At 43.2% G+C, this 19670-nt stretch overlaps 1 protein-coding gene across 1 annotated transcript in view; it reads right to left on the bottom strand.

Annotated features, from left to right (window-relative positions):
• MYO9A (myosin IXA) overlaps positions 1-19670 on the bottom strand; it is a gene marked incomplete at its 5' end in the record, with an annotated part of 145301 nt that overhangs the window by 46826 nt on the left and 78805 nt on the right. Inside the window, 4 exons of the mRNA XM_084268004.1 lie at positions 1146-1341; positions 2140-2281; positions 3939-4060; positions 15225-15359. Of these exons, the coding sequence (XP_084124130.1) occupies positions 1146-1341; positions 2140-2281; positions 3939-4060; positions 15225-15359 (595 nt within the window). The remainder of the gene's footprint in view (positions 1-1145; positions 1342-2139; positions 2282-3938; positions 4061-15224; positions 15360-19670) is intronic.

Here is a 19670-nt window from a genome sequence, read left to right as displayed (position 1 = left end):
ACTCCTTCCCAAGACCGAACATCTTTTTCTCTCCTTGACCAGCTCACTTCAGTTCAGCCTGGGCTTTAAGCAAGGCCAAAAGGCAATGGCAGGAAAACCCAAGGACAGATTTCCAAAGCCAACTCTTTCAGTGATGTTCCTCCTGATGCCCAGTGCCTTTGCTATCCACCTCTCAGCATTTCAAAACTCTGCTGCCTGTAGATGCTGCCTGGATTTGCCGAGCAGACCCGGGTTCATGAGAAACATCTTTTCTCTTACGCTGCATCTGAGCAGTTCAAGAGGAATAGCCTCAAGAGCTGAAAGCTGATTTTTGCCTCCAGCTCTTCTCAGGATGCTATTATTTACCCCAAACAAGAGAATTATTCTTTCTGCTTGTACGGTTTCCATGCCCATGTCCCTTGTCCCAGGCTCCTTGGCTCTCCTTGATGCACACCTCTCTGACCAGAAAAAAAATAATTCACGGTACGGCCCCGTGCTTAATTTTAACTCCACTGACACTGTCCCTGCTGCAGATTTAATCTCATCATGAATTTCAAGCCCTCTTGTGCCCAGAAATGAATAGTAATAGCTTGTACCTGTCTTTCCAAAATTGCTTTACACAGAGAAATGGCCTAAAAGCCCAGCCAGGCATTGCCTGCCACAGCATGATGATGCACCATTACTTCCCTTTGATTTAACGCCCCGGTGTTTGGCATGAGGCAGTTCTGGATGACTGTGAAGCAGTGGATTTTGCTAGCCCTGAGACAAGCTCGCTTGCAGCTTTTAAAGGGTGAACAGCTTGAAAAATTTTAGAGAAGAATTAGTTCCTTTTTTTGTTTTGGTTTGTTTCCAGGTAGAAATAACGGCTCAAGAATTCCCAGCAAAACCAATTTGCCTTGTTTGCTGAGTAATTCCAGCGTCTCCGTTCAAATCATTTGGGATTTCCTATGAAAAGGAAATGTACCTGACCCAGCGGTACAACAAACACCTTGTCTTGCAGTGTTAAAATCCAAACATACCTTTACTTCTGGATACTGTTTCAAGGAGGCTTTATAATAGATTAATAACTCCTAGTAAGTCAGGCTGCTTAAAACACCCCAGTAATATATTAGACCTAAATTGCTGGTGAACAACAAGCACTAGGATTAGGAGGTCAGCACACGTACCAGTTTTCTTCTCCACGTAACGACTTCCAGCCTCCCTAAAAGCCACCATCGCCCTGAAAAAGGCCCGCAGGACGGCCCAGCGGAAGACGGCCACCGGGTCGATCCCGATCATCCCACAGATAAAGGCGTTTTTGCTGCTTCGCAGGAGAGCTACGATGTCCGGGCGCATGTGATCTGTGTTCTTCTCCCGGAAATCCTAGGGAAGGAGAAAAAGGAGGGGAAGAAAAGAGGAAAGTAAACGGTATCTACAAGATAATGTTGGGTGAGTTTGGCCAGGCTATCCCTAGGACAGCAGTTACTGAATTCCGCTTCTCTATTTTTTTTTGGCCCCATATTAGACACTTCTTTATGCCCAGAAAATACATGTTTTATCCAAAATGCTGCTCTCTGAACCACCTTGAAGCTGATGCTGAAGCTTGTCACATGCAGTTACTGCATCAGAAACACACTTACAGATTTGTGATGGTATCATTTCTGATATAGTCTCACCCCCCCCAGAAGAAATGCTCTGGCTAATAATGTGGACAACTTGGAAATCATTTGCAAGGGATTTAAAGCGAGATGCTGAGACCTATGCTCACGTAACCTGGGTTAAAAAATGGCTAATGATGGAGAAAGCCCATTGGATTTTCTAGATGAACCAAGTCCAGAATGGTTATCAAATACTCAATTTTCAACTGTCCTAGCTTCAGCTAGGATAGACAGCAACCCATAGCTGGGATGTAGCATCAACCTCAGGGCGTGTCCCTAACTCTCCCTCAAAACGCCAACAAACAAAGCTTGTAACATGAAGGAGAACGGAAAGACACAACCTTCACCACCTTCTCACTTCAGCTTAGCTTTTGCCCAAATACTTCTCTCCCAACCGTCATGTCTCTCCTCTAGCCAAGTCCTCTTCCAAACAACATTGTGGACCTTTTGTGACTCTTCTTCCCCACCGCAGCTAGAAAATTATAAATTAAAACAACTGTTGGGGAACAGCTGGGCAACAGACCTTCACTCCATACTTCACTTTGCCCGCATAGTGTTTGATGATGAAAGCTGGCTCCATAACAGCTGGAAATTCAATGTAGGAGTTCCCTTCGTGTTGACGCTTAAACTTGTCCAGCAGCGTCTGGTTTGTGGCTTGAGGAAAACTGAGTGGAGAGAATTAAAAAGAAGACAGCCGTGAACCCAACGAGAAAGCTTTAACATTTGTTTCTTGACTAAAACTAGAAAAATAGAGATAGTCTCAGCTACTATGCTTGCAGATAGTAAGCAAACGCTATTTCGGTATGGTTACGTACAAGTAGAAGGTATATCTGGTGTCTGAAGACCTCTGGTCTAGAATCAGTTATGAAGGCACAAATAGGTGTATTTTTATGGTGGCATTCTGGACTGAGTGCCCACTGCATGGAAACTAAGCAGGGTACCCACGCTTCCCTGACACCCCAAGTTAGTGTCATCGGTTTTGAGGCTTAGGCTGCTCCTATATATATGGGGTATTCTGGCATTTAGGAAATCTTGAGTTGTTATGCCTAGCAATCCCACTTCAATTTCAGGAGTTACTAGGGAGCTTGAGAGGAACCTCTTGGTGAGGGCAACCCAAACCTCCATCCTTAGACTTCATGTAAATATGTAACTCACAGAATGATTTGAGTTGGAAGGGACCTCTGGAGACCATCCAGTCTAACTCCCTGCCAGAGCGGGATCACCTCCAGCAGGCTGCACAAAACAGAGTCCAGGATCAAGGGGTTTGAATGTCTCCAGAGATGGAGACTCCCCAACCTCTCTGGGCAGCCTGGCCCAGGGCTCTGCTACCCTCCCAGGAAAGAAGTTCCTCCTCATATTTAGGTGGAACATCCTATATGGCTGAGGGGCTGAGGATAAACTCCAGCTCTTCCTCCAAGCCACTGGTGAATATATGGAACAGGGCTGGACCCAGCACTGACTCCAGAGGAACACTACTCAAGGGTCTATTTCACAACTTTAGATAAATTAAGCCGGTTTAGCCTGGTACAGTATCACTAGGACAGCATCACTGCCACATGTCTGGTCAACGAGACAAAAAACCAGAGGAGAAACCTGCAAGCAGATGATGGAAGGAGGCCTTGTGCTCAGAGCCAACTGGATCCGAGGCAACACCAGTGAACCCGCCTGGCCTTTCTGTGCCCTTCACACAGAGAAAACTGGCTCATGCATCCGACAGGACATCCTTTACACTCAGAAGTTTCCACCCAAAGATAGACCCAGAAGCCACAAGCTCATGTGATAACTTCTACTGAGACAAGCTGGATGGGCATACCCAAGGACGCAAAGCTCAGGCACATCCCCAACACACCTGAAGCTGTGCAGCCCCTAAGTAAACATGCCCACAGTTCCCTCTGGCTTCCTTTTTAAAAGAAAGTTGTTAAAGCCACCATACAACTGAATACCAGCACCCACACAACGTGCTTTAGGTTCCACAAAGGCACGAGCACCCACACAACCCTTCACTTGGCTCAGCTTCAAGCATCTTTCACTGTTACACCACAAGAGACAGGGAGAGAAACGAGAAGCAAAGCCAAGGAAACTTTTGTCCTCCTCTTTAATGGATTATTGAAACAGAATTTGAATTATTTGTTAAGACCTTTTTTTTCTTTTTTTTCTGATTCTCATTGTTTTGGGTTTTTTGGGGGAAACAAAACGATGATAAGTTAGTCCAGTGAGTGATTAGCAGCGTACTGGGAAGAAAGAGGTAAGACAAAAGGATAAACGCTTTTTAAGTAAAAAAAACACAAGTATCATCAGCAAACCCAACAGTTTCCCACTTACTTGCTTTCCTCATCCAGCAGATGGAGCAGGCCTGTCGGCTTCTTACTTATCAGGTTGATGCAGCCAGAGTTGTCTATATAGTCGATGTTGTGCCAGCTAATTCCTTCTGCTCTATATTCCTCCTAAAAAAAGCACCCCGAAAAACAGAGATATCATGATGATACTGGGTGCATAAAGTCAAAGTCAAAAGGTTTTGTGGAAACTGACGCACCATTTATGGAAACAAACATCTCTTCTGCTGAAACACCACCAGTATTTCCTTTTTGGTGCAAAAGAAAACAACCTAGAGCTACCCAAATGATGTAAACCACAGGGAAATGCACAGCATCCGACAATTTTGGGCGCACCAGACTTTGGCTCAGCAGACTGTGCTCACCGAGGACGCGTGGGGTGTGCTATGCATTGCTGTTCCTGGTTTGCCCTTTCCTGGCTTGCTGTTACAGCATTTAGGCAAGCTATTTGTGTCAACTACTATTTAGTTGCTACAAGAAAATGGTGGTACAGCTTATTTGCTGAAAAAGCAAGACTTGCCTTTCCTCTTTCACTCTACTCTTCTATATCACACAATCTTAATGGTTGGTGCTACAAGGGCTACCAGAGACCTTCGGCTAGCAGATATCACTGCTCCAAAACCAGCAGAGCTACAATTCTTTAGAGTAAAAGTGAGGGTCTGTCCCCAAATTCGTGCTGGAGAATAAAAAAACCTAACCCAACGTATTTATTTTCCACTAAAATAACTCCAAGCCTTGCTCTTTAATAAAGGTTATCTTCTCCAAGATGGATTTGCAGCTGGATTACTCTGGAAGTCTTCTGCTGAAGTTGTTTTAGGGCGTTTGGAAGAAAGTCAAACTGGTCTGTCCATAAAAATCATAATCTTTATCATATGTTTTTAAGACTTGTGACTCACTCTTGATATAGCACTATTGGAAGTGCACCTTACTCCCTGTGTTGGAAAAAGCCCGATGGATCCAAGCCACGTTGGCTTGGCATTTTGATGGCAGAAATAAAGGAAAAAAAGGAAAAAAAAATTCCTCAAAATTGCACTAATATGATGTACTTTATGTCACTCCAATTTGTTTTTATTGTTGCTTCTCCTTTTAGTTTTTAATATGATAAAAAGACTTTAAAAAAAAGCCCATTCTTCCAGCTCTCTAACGTTATCTCCATCCAAAATTAACGATCTGTACATACATTATTTTTAGAATTAAAGAGCCTGACGTGCTTTGAGACATCCCACAAAGATATTCTGGCTAAAAACCTACAATGTCCCAAATTCAGGAGACATTTTGATACATTTACACCAACACCATGGACTCCATGCATATGTGTGCCGGCATAGGAGTTTTTAATGGCCCTCGAGCTTTTTCAGCTCAAAACATTACACATCCCATTGGGGAAAAAATAAATACATCCCAAATATAAGGAATAATTCTGCATTATTGTTATTTTTTAACCGTGTTTCTTTTTTTTCTTCACCTCCTGTAGAGCAGCCAGGACACAGAAGGCATGCAGAACAGCATTCCCATGTCCCTGGTAAAATACAGGCATTTAAAGATCATCTATTTGACTAAGACTTGCTGTATTTTTAGGGCAAGACAGTAGAAAAAAGCTTCTATATGGCAACCCAGCCAAGTGTAGAAGACTGCGTGTTATTTCAACAAGCGTTGAGCTTCAGCCCGAGTGATTTAAGAGAGACGGCGATGCGTGCAGCAGTAATGGGAGTCGGCATCGTTTATCAACCGCCTGCTTCTGACAACTGCTTAATCGCATGCAGGGTCCATTAGTCCCAGTTTTGCCTGCTCAGGACCAGTCCTGAGAACCCAGAGAGCAATAAACCTCACCATGAGGTCAAAAGAGGAACCTTATTTTAGTGGTGATGGGTGGTTGGTGCACATTACTTGAATTACCGATTTATTATTGTGACTCTTTTTCAAACTACTTGCATGGGGGCTTTACTCACATATCATTTTCCTCCCACCCTCCCTACAATTATCTAGAGTTTTAACATACATCCAACCCAGGCACACACCATCACTCTGCTCTAGAAGCCTTCTACACAACCAGAGCTCCGCGTGGGACATTTGGCAGCTGCAGCTAACGTTGCTGTGAAAAAACTCTTCCAACCACACTAAAAATTTTCGACTACTCCAAAGACCAATGCAGAAGAACTAACTGGCAACACCAGCTGGTTTTCTTTAAGATACTTCAATAGATGGCCATAAGAGACCAAAGTTCAAGGTCTAAACTGTAGGCTCATCTTCAGCTCTGCAACACATGACCTGCAGCTGGTCATCACGTACCTACTGGCCTCTGCTTTTTCAGCTGCAGCATTTTGCCTAATTCTCCCTCTCCTCTGCTCTTCTTTTTCCTCTGGTGTGGGTCACAAACACTCACTCCCAGGCTGTGCAGTTATTCCACACATCTGTCTGTCCGTTGCTCCCTCCTATCCCCAGTGCAACCTTCTGGCTGCGTTGGCCAAATACGAAGAGGGATTAAAGTCCTCAACTAATAACCTTTTCCACAATAACTCAAGATACATGCTCTCATTTCAAGACAGAGCATATGCAGCAGCAGAAACTATGCCAGAATGATCACTCCCAAGCTTAAGTGGAAAAAAAGTCCCCCTTATTTCTTTTTTCCTAGCATTTTTCCAGTTATCGGTTTGATTGTCTTCAGGAAGAATCACAGCCTAGAAGAAAGAACCATGGTTTTCTGATTGACCAATGTCATTCCCTGGGTGGTTGCTGTTCTGCAAAACACCATGCAAATTGTGTAGCAGCTTTAGGGGAAGTCATTGCTGTCTGTCCGCATATGTTAATTAAGTTTCAGCTGTTAATCTTCTATGTGATTTCAATATTCATCATATGATGACCGGCTCTCTGCAGAATTCAGGAGATATCCTTAAAAGCAACCTCCAAATATTGCTTCGCTTAGGAGTTCAACAATAAAGTCTCTGCTGTCCTTTGATGTATGTCAGATCCTCACAGAGCACTCGAATATTAAGGAATTAGATCCAAACAACACGAGGTTTTCATTTAGGAAACACAGGGTCAACATACTTGGAAGCCCATTGAAACAAAAAACCACCCCTCAAACCTTGAAATGTTTTGGTTGGAAAAGACCTTTGAGGTCATCAAGTCCAAAGTAACTGGAGGTTAATTAAAGTTCATACCTTGACTTAAAAGTAAATTATGTTTAGAGGCAAATTCAGATGTCTTATTTGTAGCAGACCACATTTAGCTAGTGACAAGGGGTAATGGTCTTCTTAAGTTGTGTCAGAGGAAGTTTAGGTTGGATATTAGGAAAAGTTTCTTTACTGAAAGGGTTGTCAGATATGGGAACAGGCTGCCCAGGGAGGTGGGTGAATCACCATCCCTGGAAGAGTAGATATTGTACTTGGTGACATGGTTTAGCGTTGTACCTAGTAGGGTTGGATAGATGGTTGGACTCTGTGATCTTGGTCTTTTTTGATCAAAACCATTCTATGATTCTACATCAAGAACCAAACCTTTGACATCACCACTCTACAAAAGCTTCTAGTACAGTGAAGTCCAGAGACTTGTGTTTTTTTGGCACCCCTACTCCCCCCAAAAATGTACAGATTTACTCCTCCCATTGAGTAATATGAATTCGGCCTCTTTGACTCAGCTGAGGCTCGGGAAAGAAGGGGGTTGATGACTTCATCTTGTCTCTCTTTAGGGGGAAAAACCCATATGCACTGCATCATTGCATTCAATGTTTAGAAAAAGATTTGGGTAAGCTCTTAAGAAGAGTGTATCAGAATGACAGAATCTCAGAATCCCAGAATCTCCTGAGTTGGAAGGGACCCATAAGAACCATTGAGTCCAACTCCTGGCTCCACACAGGGCTAGCAAAGTCAGAGCATGGGATTGAGCGCATCGTCCAGACACTTCCTGACCTCAGGCCAGGTCAGGGCTGTGAACATTTCCCTGGGGAGCCCGTCCCAGTGCCCGACCCCCCCCTCAGTACAGAACCTCTTCCTAACACAGAATCACGGATCATTATAAGTTGGAAGGGACCTCAAAAGCTCATCTAGTCCAACCCCCTGTCAGAGCAGGGTCACTCTGACTAAATCACACAGCAACAGGCAGGTTTGAATGTCTCCAGAGAAGGAGACTCCACAACCTCTCTGGGCAGCCTGTCCCAGGGCTCCATCACCCCCACAGTGACAAAGCTCCTCCTTATATTCCCATGGAACTTCCTCTACTCCGGTTTGCACCCATTGCCCGGTGTCCTATTTCTGGCCAGCAGTGAGAAGAGCCTGGATCTGTTCTTCCTTTCCATATTTATAAACATCAATAAGGTCAATAAAGTAACATCCAGCCTAAACCTCCCCAGCACAAATTTGTGCCTTTCCCTCAGGTTCTAGTTTGAGTTTCTCTTGTTTGCAAGGAATGGATTTTTTTAGAACTTAAAATGCTGAGACAGACCTCAACACTATGAGAAGAAAACCAACTTGTGGTGTTCAAACATAAAATAAAGACCCATAAAGATCATGAAAAAGCACCATAAAGTTTGCGTCCAGGCTTTGAAACTCAGGACAGGAGCATAAGTCTCTACAGGGCATCATCTGAGGCATAAAAAATTTGGGGTACCAAATAAATAGAATGTGGCAGAATACCTGGAAGAATATTCCTTATATATGGAAATTTAAGGAGATAGCTAGGCACTAAGGAAGAGAAACCCCTCCTGTGTACAGCTGAGCCCAGAGTAGAAATGCTGTTTATGCTACACACAATAACGAATTTAAGATTGAAATACACGTGGCTGAGCGTCAGGAAAACTCCCAACTGGGACTCAAGGCTTGATGCAAATCCAACTGCTATGCATGGAAAGCACCCCTCATTTTATAGCTCCATGTGTAGAGAAACAAGTCCCGTTATCTTTACAGGACTGTTGGATCAGTTCTCTTATTGGGATTTTATTTCAACGCTCTAATCCCCAGCTCAATTCAAGGTTTATATACTGAGTGAGGGAAAACACTCAACAGTATCTTGGAGATGCTGGAAAAAACATCTCAACACATCCACACATGCTCTATTATATATGACTCCATATCCAACCATGGTCAACGGCAAGTAAAACCGAATGCTAAAAGGTGGAATTAGAGGAAAAAGCATTAAATATGATTTTTAAGCTCACATTTATCTAGAGAAATCTCCTCACTGAGGGCTACTGCTCCCCAAATTCATATGGTAAAATTAAGAGGTGGTTGGAAGGAATGAGCAGAAGCTTGAAAAGCTTAAGAGAAGCATGGAAACCCAGAGATGAAATGAATGAGGAGAGACCTGATAAAAATAGAAAATAAAACCCCAAATTGTTTTCCTATTGGTCTTAAAGCACAAAACAGAGGGATTAGTAAATCGAAACTAAAAGGCAGTGAAAAATCAGGCATGAATATAAAATCACAAGATATCAGAGGTAAAAAATTTGCCATGATTTAAAGAGGTCTGGAAGGTGTCCATCCACACAGCCTGCAAGCCAAGAGCCACCAAAATATCTTGGCATTTCAGTGCCCGAGAGGCAGACATCTTATACTGTAGGGATGTTGCCATTAGTTGCAGTGAAAATTGAGAAGCAGCCCCCAACTGTTAACATTTCAAGCCCAAAGACAGGGAATGATGCTCTCCCCTCTTTCATTACTGGAGCATAAGAAAATCTTGTTTATACGAAGAAAATTCCCCAAATAATGTGGGAAGTCAACTGAAAAAAAAAAATAATCTCTATTTCCAGCATATCTCCGTGTGGGAACGCTTCCCATCACGTTCTGTCGCGATCCAGAGCTGTACGCTCTGATGCAATCGACAGGGAGATACTTTTGGATGTCTAAACACACATATTTTGCCTAAAAATTCACAGCTGAACAGAAGAGTGTGAAATTCCTGTGTTCTCACCCCTAACGCCGTCTGCTTCAGCTGCAGGCAGCATTTGCAAAGCGAGAAACTAGGAATTAAACCCCCTTCCACGCCTCTCTTCATGCCTAGTTGACTCCCCCAGCTTCAAAGAATCTCAAAATAACCTTAAAAAATATTACAAGTCAATTTGACACCCAGGATAATACCGACCTTTGGAAACAGAAGCTTGGAGCTGCTAAACTCAAGCACACAAATTGTTTCTCTCTTGATCGCTTACCCAGGGAAAAGGTCCCAATGACCTTGAGGATGCTGATAGACAAGTAAATATGAAAAATGTCTCCAAAGACTTGGTTAAAAAATAAGGAATGATGGCATATATTACAAACTGTATTGAAAACCTTCCAGGAAATAATGTAATATTTAATGTTTCAATAAAATACATTCAAATAGGTCATTGTTATATGATAAACTAAAGGAACTACACTTTGTAAAAGCTCCTTTCTGGGTACATCCGTATATGGATGTATCCTAAAATCAATCCTGGGGAGCTTGGGAAAGCTTTTCCAAGGCTGGAAATGGTACCAAGGTGTGGGGCAATCTCTCCATGCAAGAGAGATCCAAGCAGGATCTGCTCATTCAGGAATTAAACCTTCCCGTGGAGGATTAATTGCTCATTCATCAAACACAAGCGGGCATCACGAGCCAGCCCTCGCAGAATCATCCCGACATCGGCTGATAATTAAAAGGAGCTCGGTAAGACAGATCCTCTCAATGGGAAATCCTTATTATTAGAGACTTTCTGAATGAACAAGACCAATGTCTGTTTTGGTGCCGGCGCTTACACGTCGCAGACGACGCGGATGCCTTGAGTTCCCGACATCCCTCCAGAAGAAGATGCTGAGGGTGACGATGCTGACGCTGCCATTTACAAATGAAGACTGTTGTGTTTGTTCTCAATTTAAGTAAAAGAGAAATTTATACACACAGCTGTAAATATAAGCACTTAAAAATAAGAAAACATATCTCAAAAATAACATCTATTTTTTATGATGTGCCTACAGATTCAGTCTATATAGGTATGTATCCACGTGGTCTGTAAATAACCATCTATAAACAGGTTTATAAGCTGCTCTATTTTAATGATAATGTCTGGCAATGCCAGGTTTTGATGACCAGCCTTTCCCTGCATTTCTTCTGCTGCCCACTTACAGTGGTCCTCGAGACGGTCTTCTGCAACGTGACCGCTGCCACAGCCTCTAAGCAAATGGCTCGTGAATTCAGCTTGGTTTTGAAGCTGATTCTTTGCCTGCTGACAACCTCACATCAGCTTTATGTACACAGCCTGAAATGTTAATTTATTGTAATTTGGGCTGTTCATTATTAGAGTGATTAGGTTCAGCCCAGGGTTTCATGGTCGTACGTGCTACACCAGCTCTGCAGCATCCATCTCTTAGCTCACATCAGCTCCCTACGCTTTGGTGGCAACAGGGGGTTGCAGTCCTAAACTCTATTTTGGTCTCAAAATGGGGAAAATTGGGTTGGCAAAACACAGCTTTGCTGCAGTCCCATTCGCTCCCTTTGTAGGAACATCCTTCTTCCCAACCTGCCCTTACACCAGCCAGAAGAAGCATGAGCCTAAAGATGCTGTGTGATCAGCTGCTATATTAGTTTAATCTCTTGCTATTTAAATTAAAGAGGAAAATAAATACATACATCTCAATGTGGTCTTTGCAAGACGTATTGGGCTCTGGAAATGTGAAGAGGACCTCCACAATGGTCATGGTGAACACTAGGCTGGTCCTACAGGCTAAATGCCTTTAGCCCCTTCCAAACTTGTGACAAAAATACATTCACTCCTGTCTCCTCTCTCATTTATTCACGTTATTCACACAGATACCACACCTCTCTATGCTGGACTTTCAATAAAGATCAGGGAATCAAATTTAAAAAACTACAAACAACAACAAACCCAAAGCAACCCAAACCTCCAAGTCTTTCAGACCAGCACACCCCACCAGCAGAGCTTTGCAGAGCACTTTCTAACAATAGTTTAAGGATGCTTTCTGATTTGCCTATGTAGGATGTCACTACACAGATTTAAGAGTAGCAGTCCCGGGGGTTCATATTTTATATATTACATTTTATATATGGCAGGGGGGTTGGAAGAAGATGGTCTTTAAAGTCCCTTCCAATCCAAACTATTCTATGATATTAGAGTACGTATACATAATATATTCTATATATTATACATTGTGAATATTCACCATCTGGAGAAAGCGAGGAACAAGGGGTGGCAAATGAAGCCTGTCCAGACCCAGTCCCCTCCAGACCCAGGACTGGGTCCCCAGGGAGGGGAAGGACCCAAGCCAACACTGTGGAGGTCTGATGACAATGGGAGTCACACTTTAGTTCAACAATCCTGCAGTTTGAAATCTTCCTATCCTAAAAATATTATTTAAACAGCATTAAGCATCCTTTAAAAAAAATATGTACTTTAAGCACCCTTTTTTATTTTTCAAAAAGAGTTACATGCAATGGCATATTGCCAGATAATAAATCGATAACTTGAGGAGCTTGCTGTTTCTCTGCCTGTCATACGGGGCACAACAGTGTTTTTTCAGGGAGCATCCACTCTTCCACCTCCAATCACAAGAGAAATTTGAACTGAGCCTCTCAGTCCTCAAAGGTTGACTACTCATGGTTAGATTTTGTCTTCAGAGGCTCTGCAATCAGTGGGCAGTGATGCATTATCCTTATGGATATGGTTGGCTCAAGGAGAGAAGGTTGCTATTGCAAAGACCTTTGTAGACTCTTGGTACACAGTGCAACAGCAGCTGTAGCTATAGGAGGCATCGGGCTGAAGCCAGACTGCCCGAGGATGCCTCGGTCGGCTGTTTGCAAACTGCTGGAAATAGAATTGTCTTCAGACAGAAGGTTTAAAAAGAGATCCATGAGGTGCATATTGGATTTCACCAAGAAAACAACAAAAAAAGAAAGGTTAAAATAATCCCACACTGCTGTTAGATGACTTTGGGGTTGGTATTTTGGTTTCCATAACATCAGCAACAATGACATCATGGCTAAATACCATTCTTGCACACAAATTCTATTACAATTTAAAAAATTAAATTCCCTAGCATATACTTGCTGTATATTTGTTATTTCTTTTAGCTGGAGTGTCCAAGTATTTCAGCAACCTGTCTGCAAGCTTTGGAGATACAAGAAGCCTGTCTCTGGCTACAGAGGAGGACCTCCCCCACTTGGTTCTACCATTACTTCAGAAACCCTTCACCAATAACCACGCTCATTTTTCAGCCATCAAGACATCAAATAAACCCTTGGAAAGCTGCAAATATCTGGGAACAAAGTAACCTCACTATTTTTTCTATCTTGAAACACAACACAAACTTCTTCATCCACAGACCAGCAGGTTAATCTTCAGGCCAGCTACAGAGGAAAGATATTCTGAAGACCCAAAATCTGGCCATGTATCATCAGTTTTCTTTCCATCAAATCCACTCCTCCACATGCAGCACGTAACTCCAAGAGTAGGAAATATCAATGTTTAAACTGCACAAATAATTCTCTCAAGAATTAGTGCTCAGGCAGCTGTAAAGCTTATTTATATTTCTAGAAAGCAAACTATGAAGAGATGACCGTATTTTCCACCAGCAGAGCCCTAGACAGATGACGTGCTCCAGCATTAAGAACTGGAACAAATCCTTTGCAATCAGATGCCTCCACAACTGCTTCTCTCATCCATACAGCAAACACTGACTTTAATGACTTCATGTGCTTGGCAGATTTATAGGAGAAAGCTAATTAGGTCACTGATTATAAGCCAGTCTAAGGAGAATTACAGAATGCTGCAATCAGGAGCTCTGCATATACTGTGGGCTTGGGTGGAGCACTGACCCGCTAAGAAATCCCAGCCCAACCATGGGAATTCCCTTATGCATGCTGGCATCCACAGCTTGCTCCTGTGAAGCTGGCAGAGGCTCCCAAAATCCAAGAGCTCTGAAGTCCCACCTCCCTGAGCTTTCCAGAAGGGTCCTACCTTCCCAAGTCTCTTCTAGTTGCCTTTATAGAAAAAGAATCGCTATGTTGGCTTCGCAGTAGCCCTTTAGCTTGCCTTTTTATGGTGGATAATGGTTAAACAGACCTCCACCAAGAAATATGGGAGGGTTTTACCGCTAACTTCATGGAGTAGGGTGCATCAGCGTACGAAGACAAGTTACAAAACTGAAATAAAAACCTTCACAAAAAAAATAAAGACAGCTCTGACAGAGAAGCATCAAACTAGAGCAAACATCCCCCTAATGGTCCATCCGGGATCTATTGCTCATTTTTGACCATACTCACATTCAAGGAGATTTCTCTTTCTGACTTTTCCTATCTTTTATAAGGCAGTAGAGGCACAAAAACCCAACCCCAAACGATGAGGATTTCTGGGAAGGGCTGTTCTAATGCTCTGATCTCAGCTGGACGCAGGCCGCTCATCAAACACGAGCTCTACCGAAACTAATGATAAGGAAGATTTCCCTTGACCTCACCCAAAGAAGAATTTCACCTGAAGGGAGGGCATGCAGACTGGCACTAAAAAAAAACCAACCTGACAAATGCCCAAACATTCTGAAGGTCTGTAAAATATTTACTGTATTATATATGTTATGCATATGTATTATATGTTCTCCATCAATGAAACAACATCTGCTTTAGTGACTCTCTTGTCCTGCTTGTCGGTAGATAACAAATGAAGTTTGGAAAAGGCTTCTCCCTTCCCAATTAATAGATTGTGCCATGTTACCTGCAAAATTATGGCCTGTATTTTTGTTCTTTCTCTTACAGCAGGTTAATTCAAGGCTGGAAACAAACCTAAAGCAAAGCTTAAAGTTCAACCCTTCCTAATCTGCCTGGCTACCAGAGGTCATAAGGAACTCAGGTCTGACCTTGCTGAATATATATGAGAGTGACATTTCCCCCTCTGCCCAAATTAACGCTGGAAAACAACAAGCCACAAGAAGATTGAGGTGGGATTTTCAACAGTTGCCAAAAGAGAACTTTTATGTCATATTAAGTGACACAGCGGCAAGTCTGGACAAAGGCAAGAAGGACCTTGCTCATGGATGAGCCTTCTGAGCTCATCAAGGAGACAAAAAAGCAATGGTTAAGGTCTTCATGATGAAGACCTTATATCTGAAAAGGTTTATTTAAAACCAGCAAATCGCCAGCTGGATTTTATTTTACAGGTGGCGCTAAGTCACACAGTAAATCAGAAGTTTAAGTTTGAATAATTGAACGTACACACCTTAACATACAAGAATTAGAGAGACAATTTAAGAACTCTATCAGCGCCGCAAACTCATGCCAGCACTCGCTGGCATCAGAGAGTAAGTATTTCCAGACCTACCTGTTCAAGTTTAAAGATGTGTTGGTTAAAGTAGTGCTGCAAGCGCTCGTTGGCAAAGTTAATGCAGAATTGTTCAAAACTATTATTTTCGTAGTCTTCAAACCCAAAAATATCAAGTACACCAATGGATAAAGTCTGCAAGAGAAGTAAGAATGTGGATTACTATAAAATCACATCAAGTAAACGGATTATTTGTATGCAGTACATAATCAAAAGCCTACGAACAGAATTAAATATACTTAATAGCAGGACTTTTAATTTTTCCTGGAATTGTTGTCATGATGCCATCTGGAAGATCTGACCTACATCAGACAAGCAACATGTAACTTTAGATATCTGGACAGATGGCTTTTTTCTAAAAGAAAAGTGCTTTGAAAGGTTTGGGGTTTAAAAGTTATAAACAAATTGTCATTTTTTGAAGGAAGTTGAACCCAGTTCCAAGTCATTCTATCAGATATAAGACGGGATTTTTCTTTTGAGGGGGAAAAACAGGGATAGGGTTGGGGAAAAAAAGGCTTATGCTGCCAAGATAGTCCACAGAAACAGGCCTACAAGGTGAATACAAGATGTCTAAGCAAATGCGCTCTGGTTGCAAGCCTTCCGAAGGAATACCTGCATGGCAGGTGCTTGCCTGGAAATAATCCATTGCAATGAAGGAAAAGAAGCCTGGTCAGAAGTCAAATAGCACTGAATATAAAATATCCACCTTGCATATCTGATGTGTGTCTCCTACTGAGAAGCCTAACCCCAACACACTGACTGAAGGGGATGTACAGTACTGCTGATGGAAAGGGGGGCTCGAACTCACCCCCAGTCAGGTCCCTTCATAATTAAAAGCTCCTTTTCTATCCTAACGACCTGATTGTCTGCTTTCTCTGCCTTCTGCAGCCTTTGAAGACTCAGTCACTGTTTGCCTTGAACAAAGTTCTCTAGGCAAGGAAGGGAACCAAGCCCAGTTTCCCCACAGTTGCTGTCCCAGGGCCCGTGTTCCCACATAACTAACCTAGCCCTTGCCACCAGGATGCAACAAATGCTCAGCAGAACCAGCCCAATCCTTCTCCTAATCCAGCACCTCCAGCTGTAGCAGTAGGACATCCCATACTGGCCATGCAAGCATGGCTCTTCCATGGCCTGTCACCCTTTTCTACCAGCACCAGAGTTTTCAGATGTGAGAGGGGGAGAGGCATCTCCACACTCCCTTTGCCTCATGGGCAAGAGGGACCATCCGATTTTTTGTGGAACTCACTGACACTATGATCTCTCACAGCCTCTCAGGCCAAATTTTGGGAAGTTCACAACAGAGAAGTGTTTTCTTCTATGAAATCCATACCCCATGAGGCAACTGGCAAGGTTTAGTGAAGTACAACTCTATAAATTGCTGGTTTTTCACCACTTGGATGATTTTGTAAACCTCAAACATATCGCACCCCAGCCTCTCCTCCAAATTGAACAGGCAAAGCCCGTTTGGTCTCTTCTCTAACCCGCAGTGATCTCTTGAGATGGTCATCAAGACATGGGTGCACCAAGGGATTTTTTTAATGTTGACAATATGAGGCCAACACCACTGTAAATTCACGGCTTGCTTTGCAACCTCAGGGTTCCCCCTCTTCTCCTCCTAAACTAACCCTGCTCCTCTTGCACCAGCCAGGCAAGAGGTGGCAGTGGACCCCTGGCCAAACATAACCCATCAGTTAAAAACCTCTGCGGGACTGTTAAGTAATTAATAATTTGTTACAAATAAAACTCAGATGGTGTCCGTCTAGCAAGCCTGTTGTAACCAGAAAAGGAGTGAATTGTTTGAAGGATGTGTGTACGGAGATCTCTGACAGCAGTTCATCAGCAAACTGCACTCTGGAGTAAGTTTCCACGTCTGACCAATGCCATCTCACTCATCTACAGGCAGTGCTCATATGTTACAACTAAATAATAAAAATATTGAAAGGTAAAAGCATTAGCACTGGTCAAACGAAGAAACCTCAAGCAGGGTGGAGAAAAACCTCTACCTGAGAAGACCCTGAGAGGTGCCAGGAACCGTGGTGTTGATTTTATTGGTCTTATCTTTGCTGAGGATTTCATATGACTACATTCCTAACACTACCCTCTGTCAGAGACAGAAACCAGACTATGCAAGTCTCTCTATGCTGCAGTTTGTCCATTTTGAACAGACCACGTAACGTGGGAGGAAACTATTTCCTCTGTGCTCAACTCCTGACCAGGGAACCACCTACAGCTGTAACAGACAGAGCTGCTGTGGGCTTGTGAGTTGAAGCTTTGTACAACACAGACTTCACCTACCAGAACAAGTGACAACACAATACAGAAAGCACAACAGCAAGACTCCAGCTTGTTTTTTTCAAGAGGTCTGTGGCTGTTTTATCCTTCATTCAGACTTTTCTCCCTATTCCAGGGTTACACTCTACCTCCTCACCCCTACCCATGCCATGACTACTGAAGGTGCTTGAGCAGCTTCCCAGGAGTCTGCATCACTTGGCAAAATGCCCTTGAGAAACAGCCTGGAAGCATGGAAATGGCAAAGCCACTGGACTGGGGACTGAGCCTGGCAGAGGGATTTGCTCTCGCTTGCTGCTTCCTGAGGGTCAAGCATCCTTCTCCTGCTTGTTGACACACGTGACAACCCTCTGGTTCACAAACATATTAATTAAACAACAGCCTAACAAGCAGAAATCTTCTGCTTCACCTTGTTTTAAAACAGATTTCAGTAAGAAGTCTTCTTAAACTTTTGGCATAATTGGCAGCTCATATTTTATCTGCATTATACATGAAAAAGTTATAATGGAACCAGGTCAAAGTGATTTTCTCTCATCCACAACATTCCCATGCTCCAACCCCATTGTCCTTCATTAAGCAAATTCCAACCCCAACTACCCCACCGCTGTGCAAGCATCTCCCTATGCTACACAAGAGCTCCCCAAAATTACTCTAGACAAAATACTCTGTGTTCCACAACATTAAAACAGGACTTAGAAGACAAAAGGCACACACTTCCAGAATCCTTATGGAACTATCGACACAGGTCACGAGCTTAAAGTTTTCAAGCTCTCACACACATAATTTAACATGAAATACCTGAGGAAAAAACCCCAAACCCTCCCCCCCCTTTATTTAAATGCTGGTTAATTTACTGTGTCAGACCTGATACTAAAAGAGATTTTAACATATATGCGTAAATACATTTATAAAACAAATCAGAAAAGTTATATATTAGGGGGAAAAAAGAGGCTAATTCACTTTTTAAAGTATCTTCTTAAAAATATTACATTTTGAAGTTTGTCTTTTTATACATGTTTGTCTTTTTACGCGTTTGCTTCTCCAGGCACCCTGTGCCAGGGCTTCCCCCTCCCTAGGAAGGATTTCTGCCCTCCCAGCCCCTCTCCAGCTGCCCTCCTGCAGCTGAAGGCCATTCCCTGGGCCTGAACCTCCCTGCCCTTGGCACCAGCCTCTCTCCAACTCTCCTGGAGCCTCTTGACGGACTGGAAGAGGCTCGGAGGTCTCCTCAGAGGCTTCCTCAGGCTGAAGAACCCCAATTCTCTCAGCCTGTCTTAGCAGGAGAGGTGCTCCAGCTCTTGCATCATACTCTGCAGGCTCCTCTAGACTTGCTCCAACAGCTCCACACTCTCCTTGTCCTGAGGACACTCGAGCTGGAGGCAGCACTGCAGGGGGGGGTCTCCCCAGAGTGGAGCAGAGAGGCAGAATTCCCCTTTCCCAGACCTGCTGGTCACACTGCTAGGGATGCAGCCCAGGAGACGGGGGGCTTTCTGGGCTCCCAGAGCACAGGGTCGCATGGAGCTTCTCATCCACCAACACTCCCAAGTCCTTCTCCTCAGGGCTGCTCTCCATCCAATCTCTGTCCAGCCTGTCTCTGTGCTGGGGATTGCCCTGACCCACATGCAGGACCCTGCACTTGGCCTATCATCACTTTAGGCAATGAGATGGACTTCTAACATTTCTTAACCTAATTTAAGGAAAGGGAATTAAATAAGAGACACTCTGAGGTTCAGTGATCTAGTTCTCAAGAATAGGAAAAGTCTCTGACCTCATTAATAAAGGTCAAATTTCAGACAATTTGTAGGGGATCATGAGAACATAAAAGAAGCTGATAGTAGCAGAGAAGAGACCAAGGAAGAGGGAGATTCGGAGCGTAACCAATACACAGCAGTGCTGCTCTCAGCAGTGAAACAAGCTGTATCAAATAACTTACTCACAACTTGGTTCAGAAATAATACGCTACCAGTCCTGTCAGCAAGCAAGATAAGCCAAATCCCACTGTGTTTTCCCAAAATAATTCACTGGACATTTAACTAAAACTGGATATCAAAGGCCTGATTTACATCTTCCAAACACTTGCTTGAAAAACTGGAAGAACGACAACCGAGTGCTTATTTTTTTTTACCCAGCTTCATCTTTTGATCTTCTCCTTACTGCTGA

This window comes from Gallinula chloropus, assembly GCF_964237585.1.
Source record: "Gallinula chloropus genome assembly, chromosome: 9".
NCBI classification, from domain to species: domain Eukaryota; kingdom Metazoa; phylum Chordata; class Aves; order Gruiformes; family Rallidae; genus Gallinula; species Gallinula chloropus.
The sequence above is the reverse complement of the archived record's forward strand: the minus strand, read 5'-3'. Positions and strand labels throughout refer to the sequence as shown.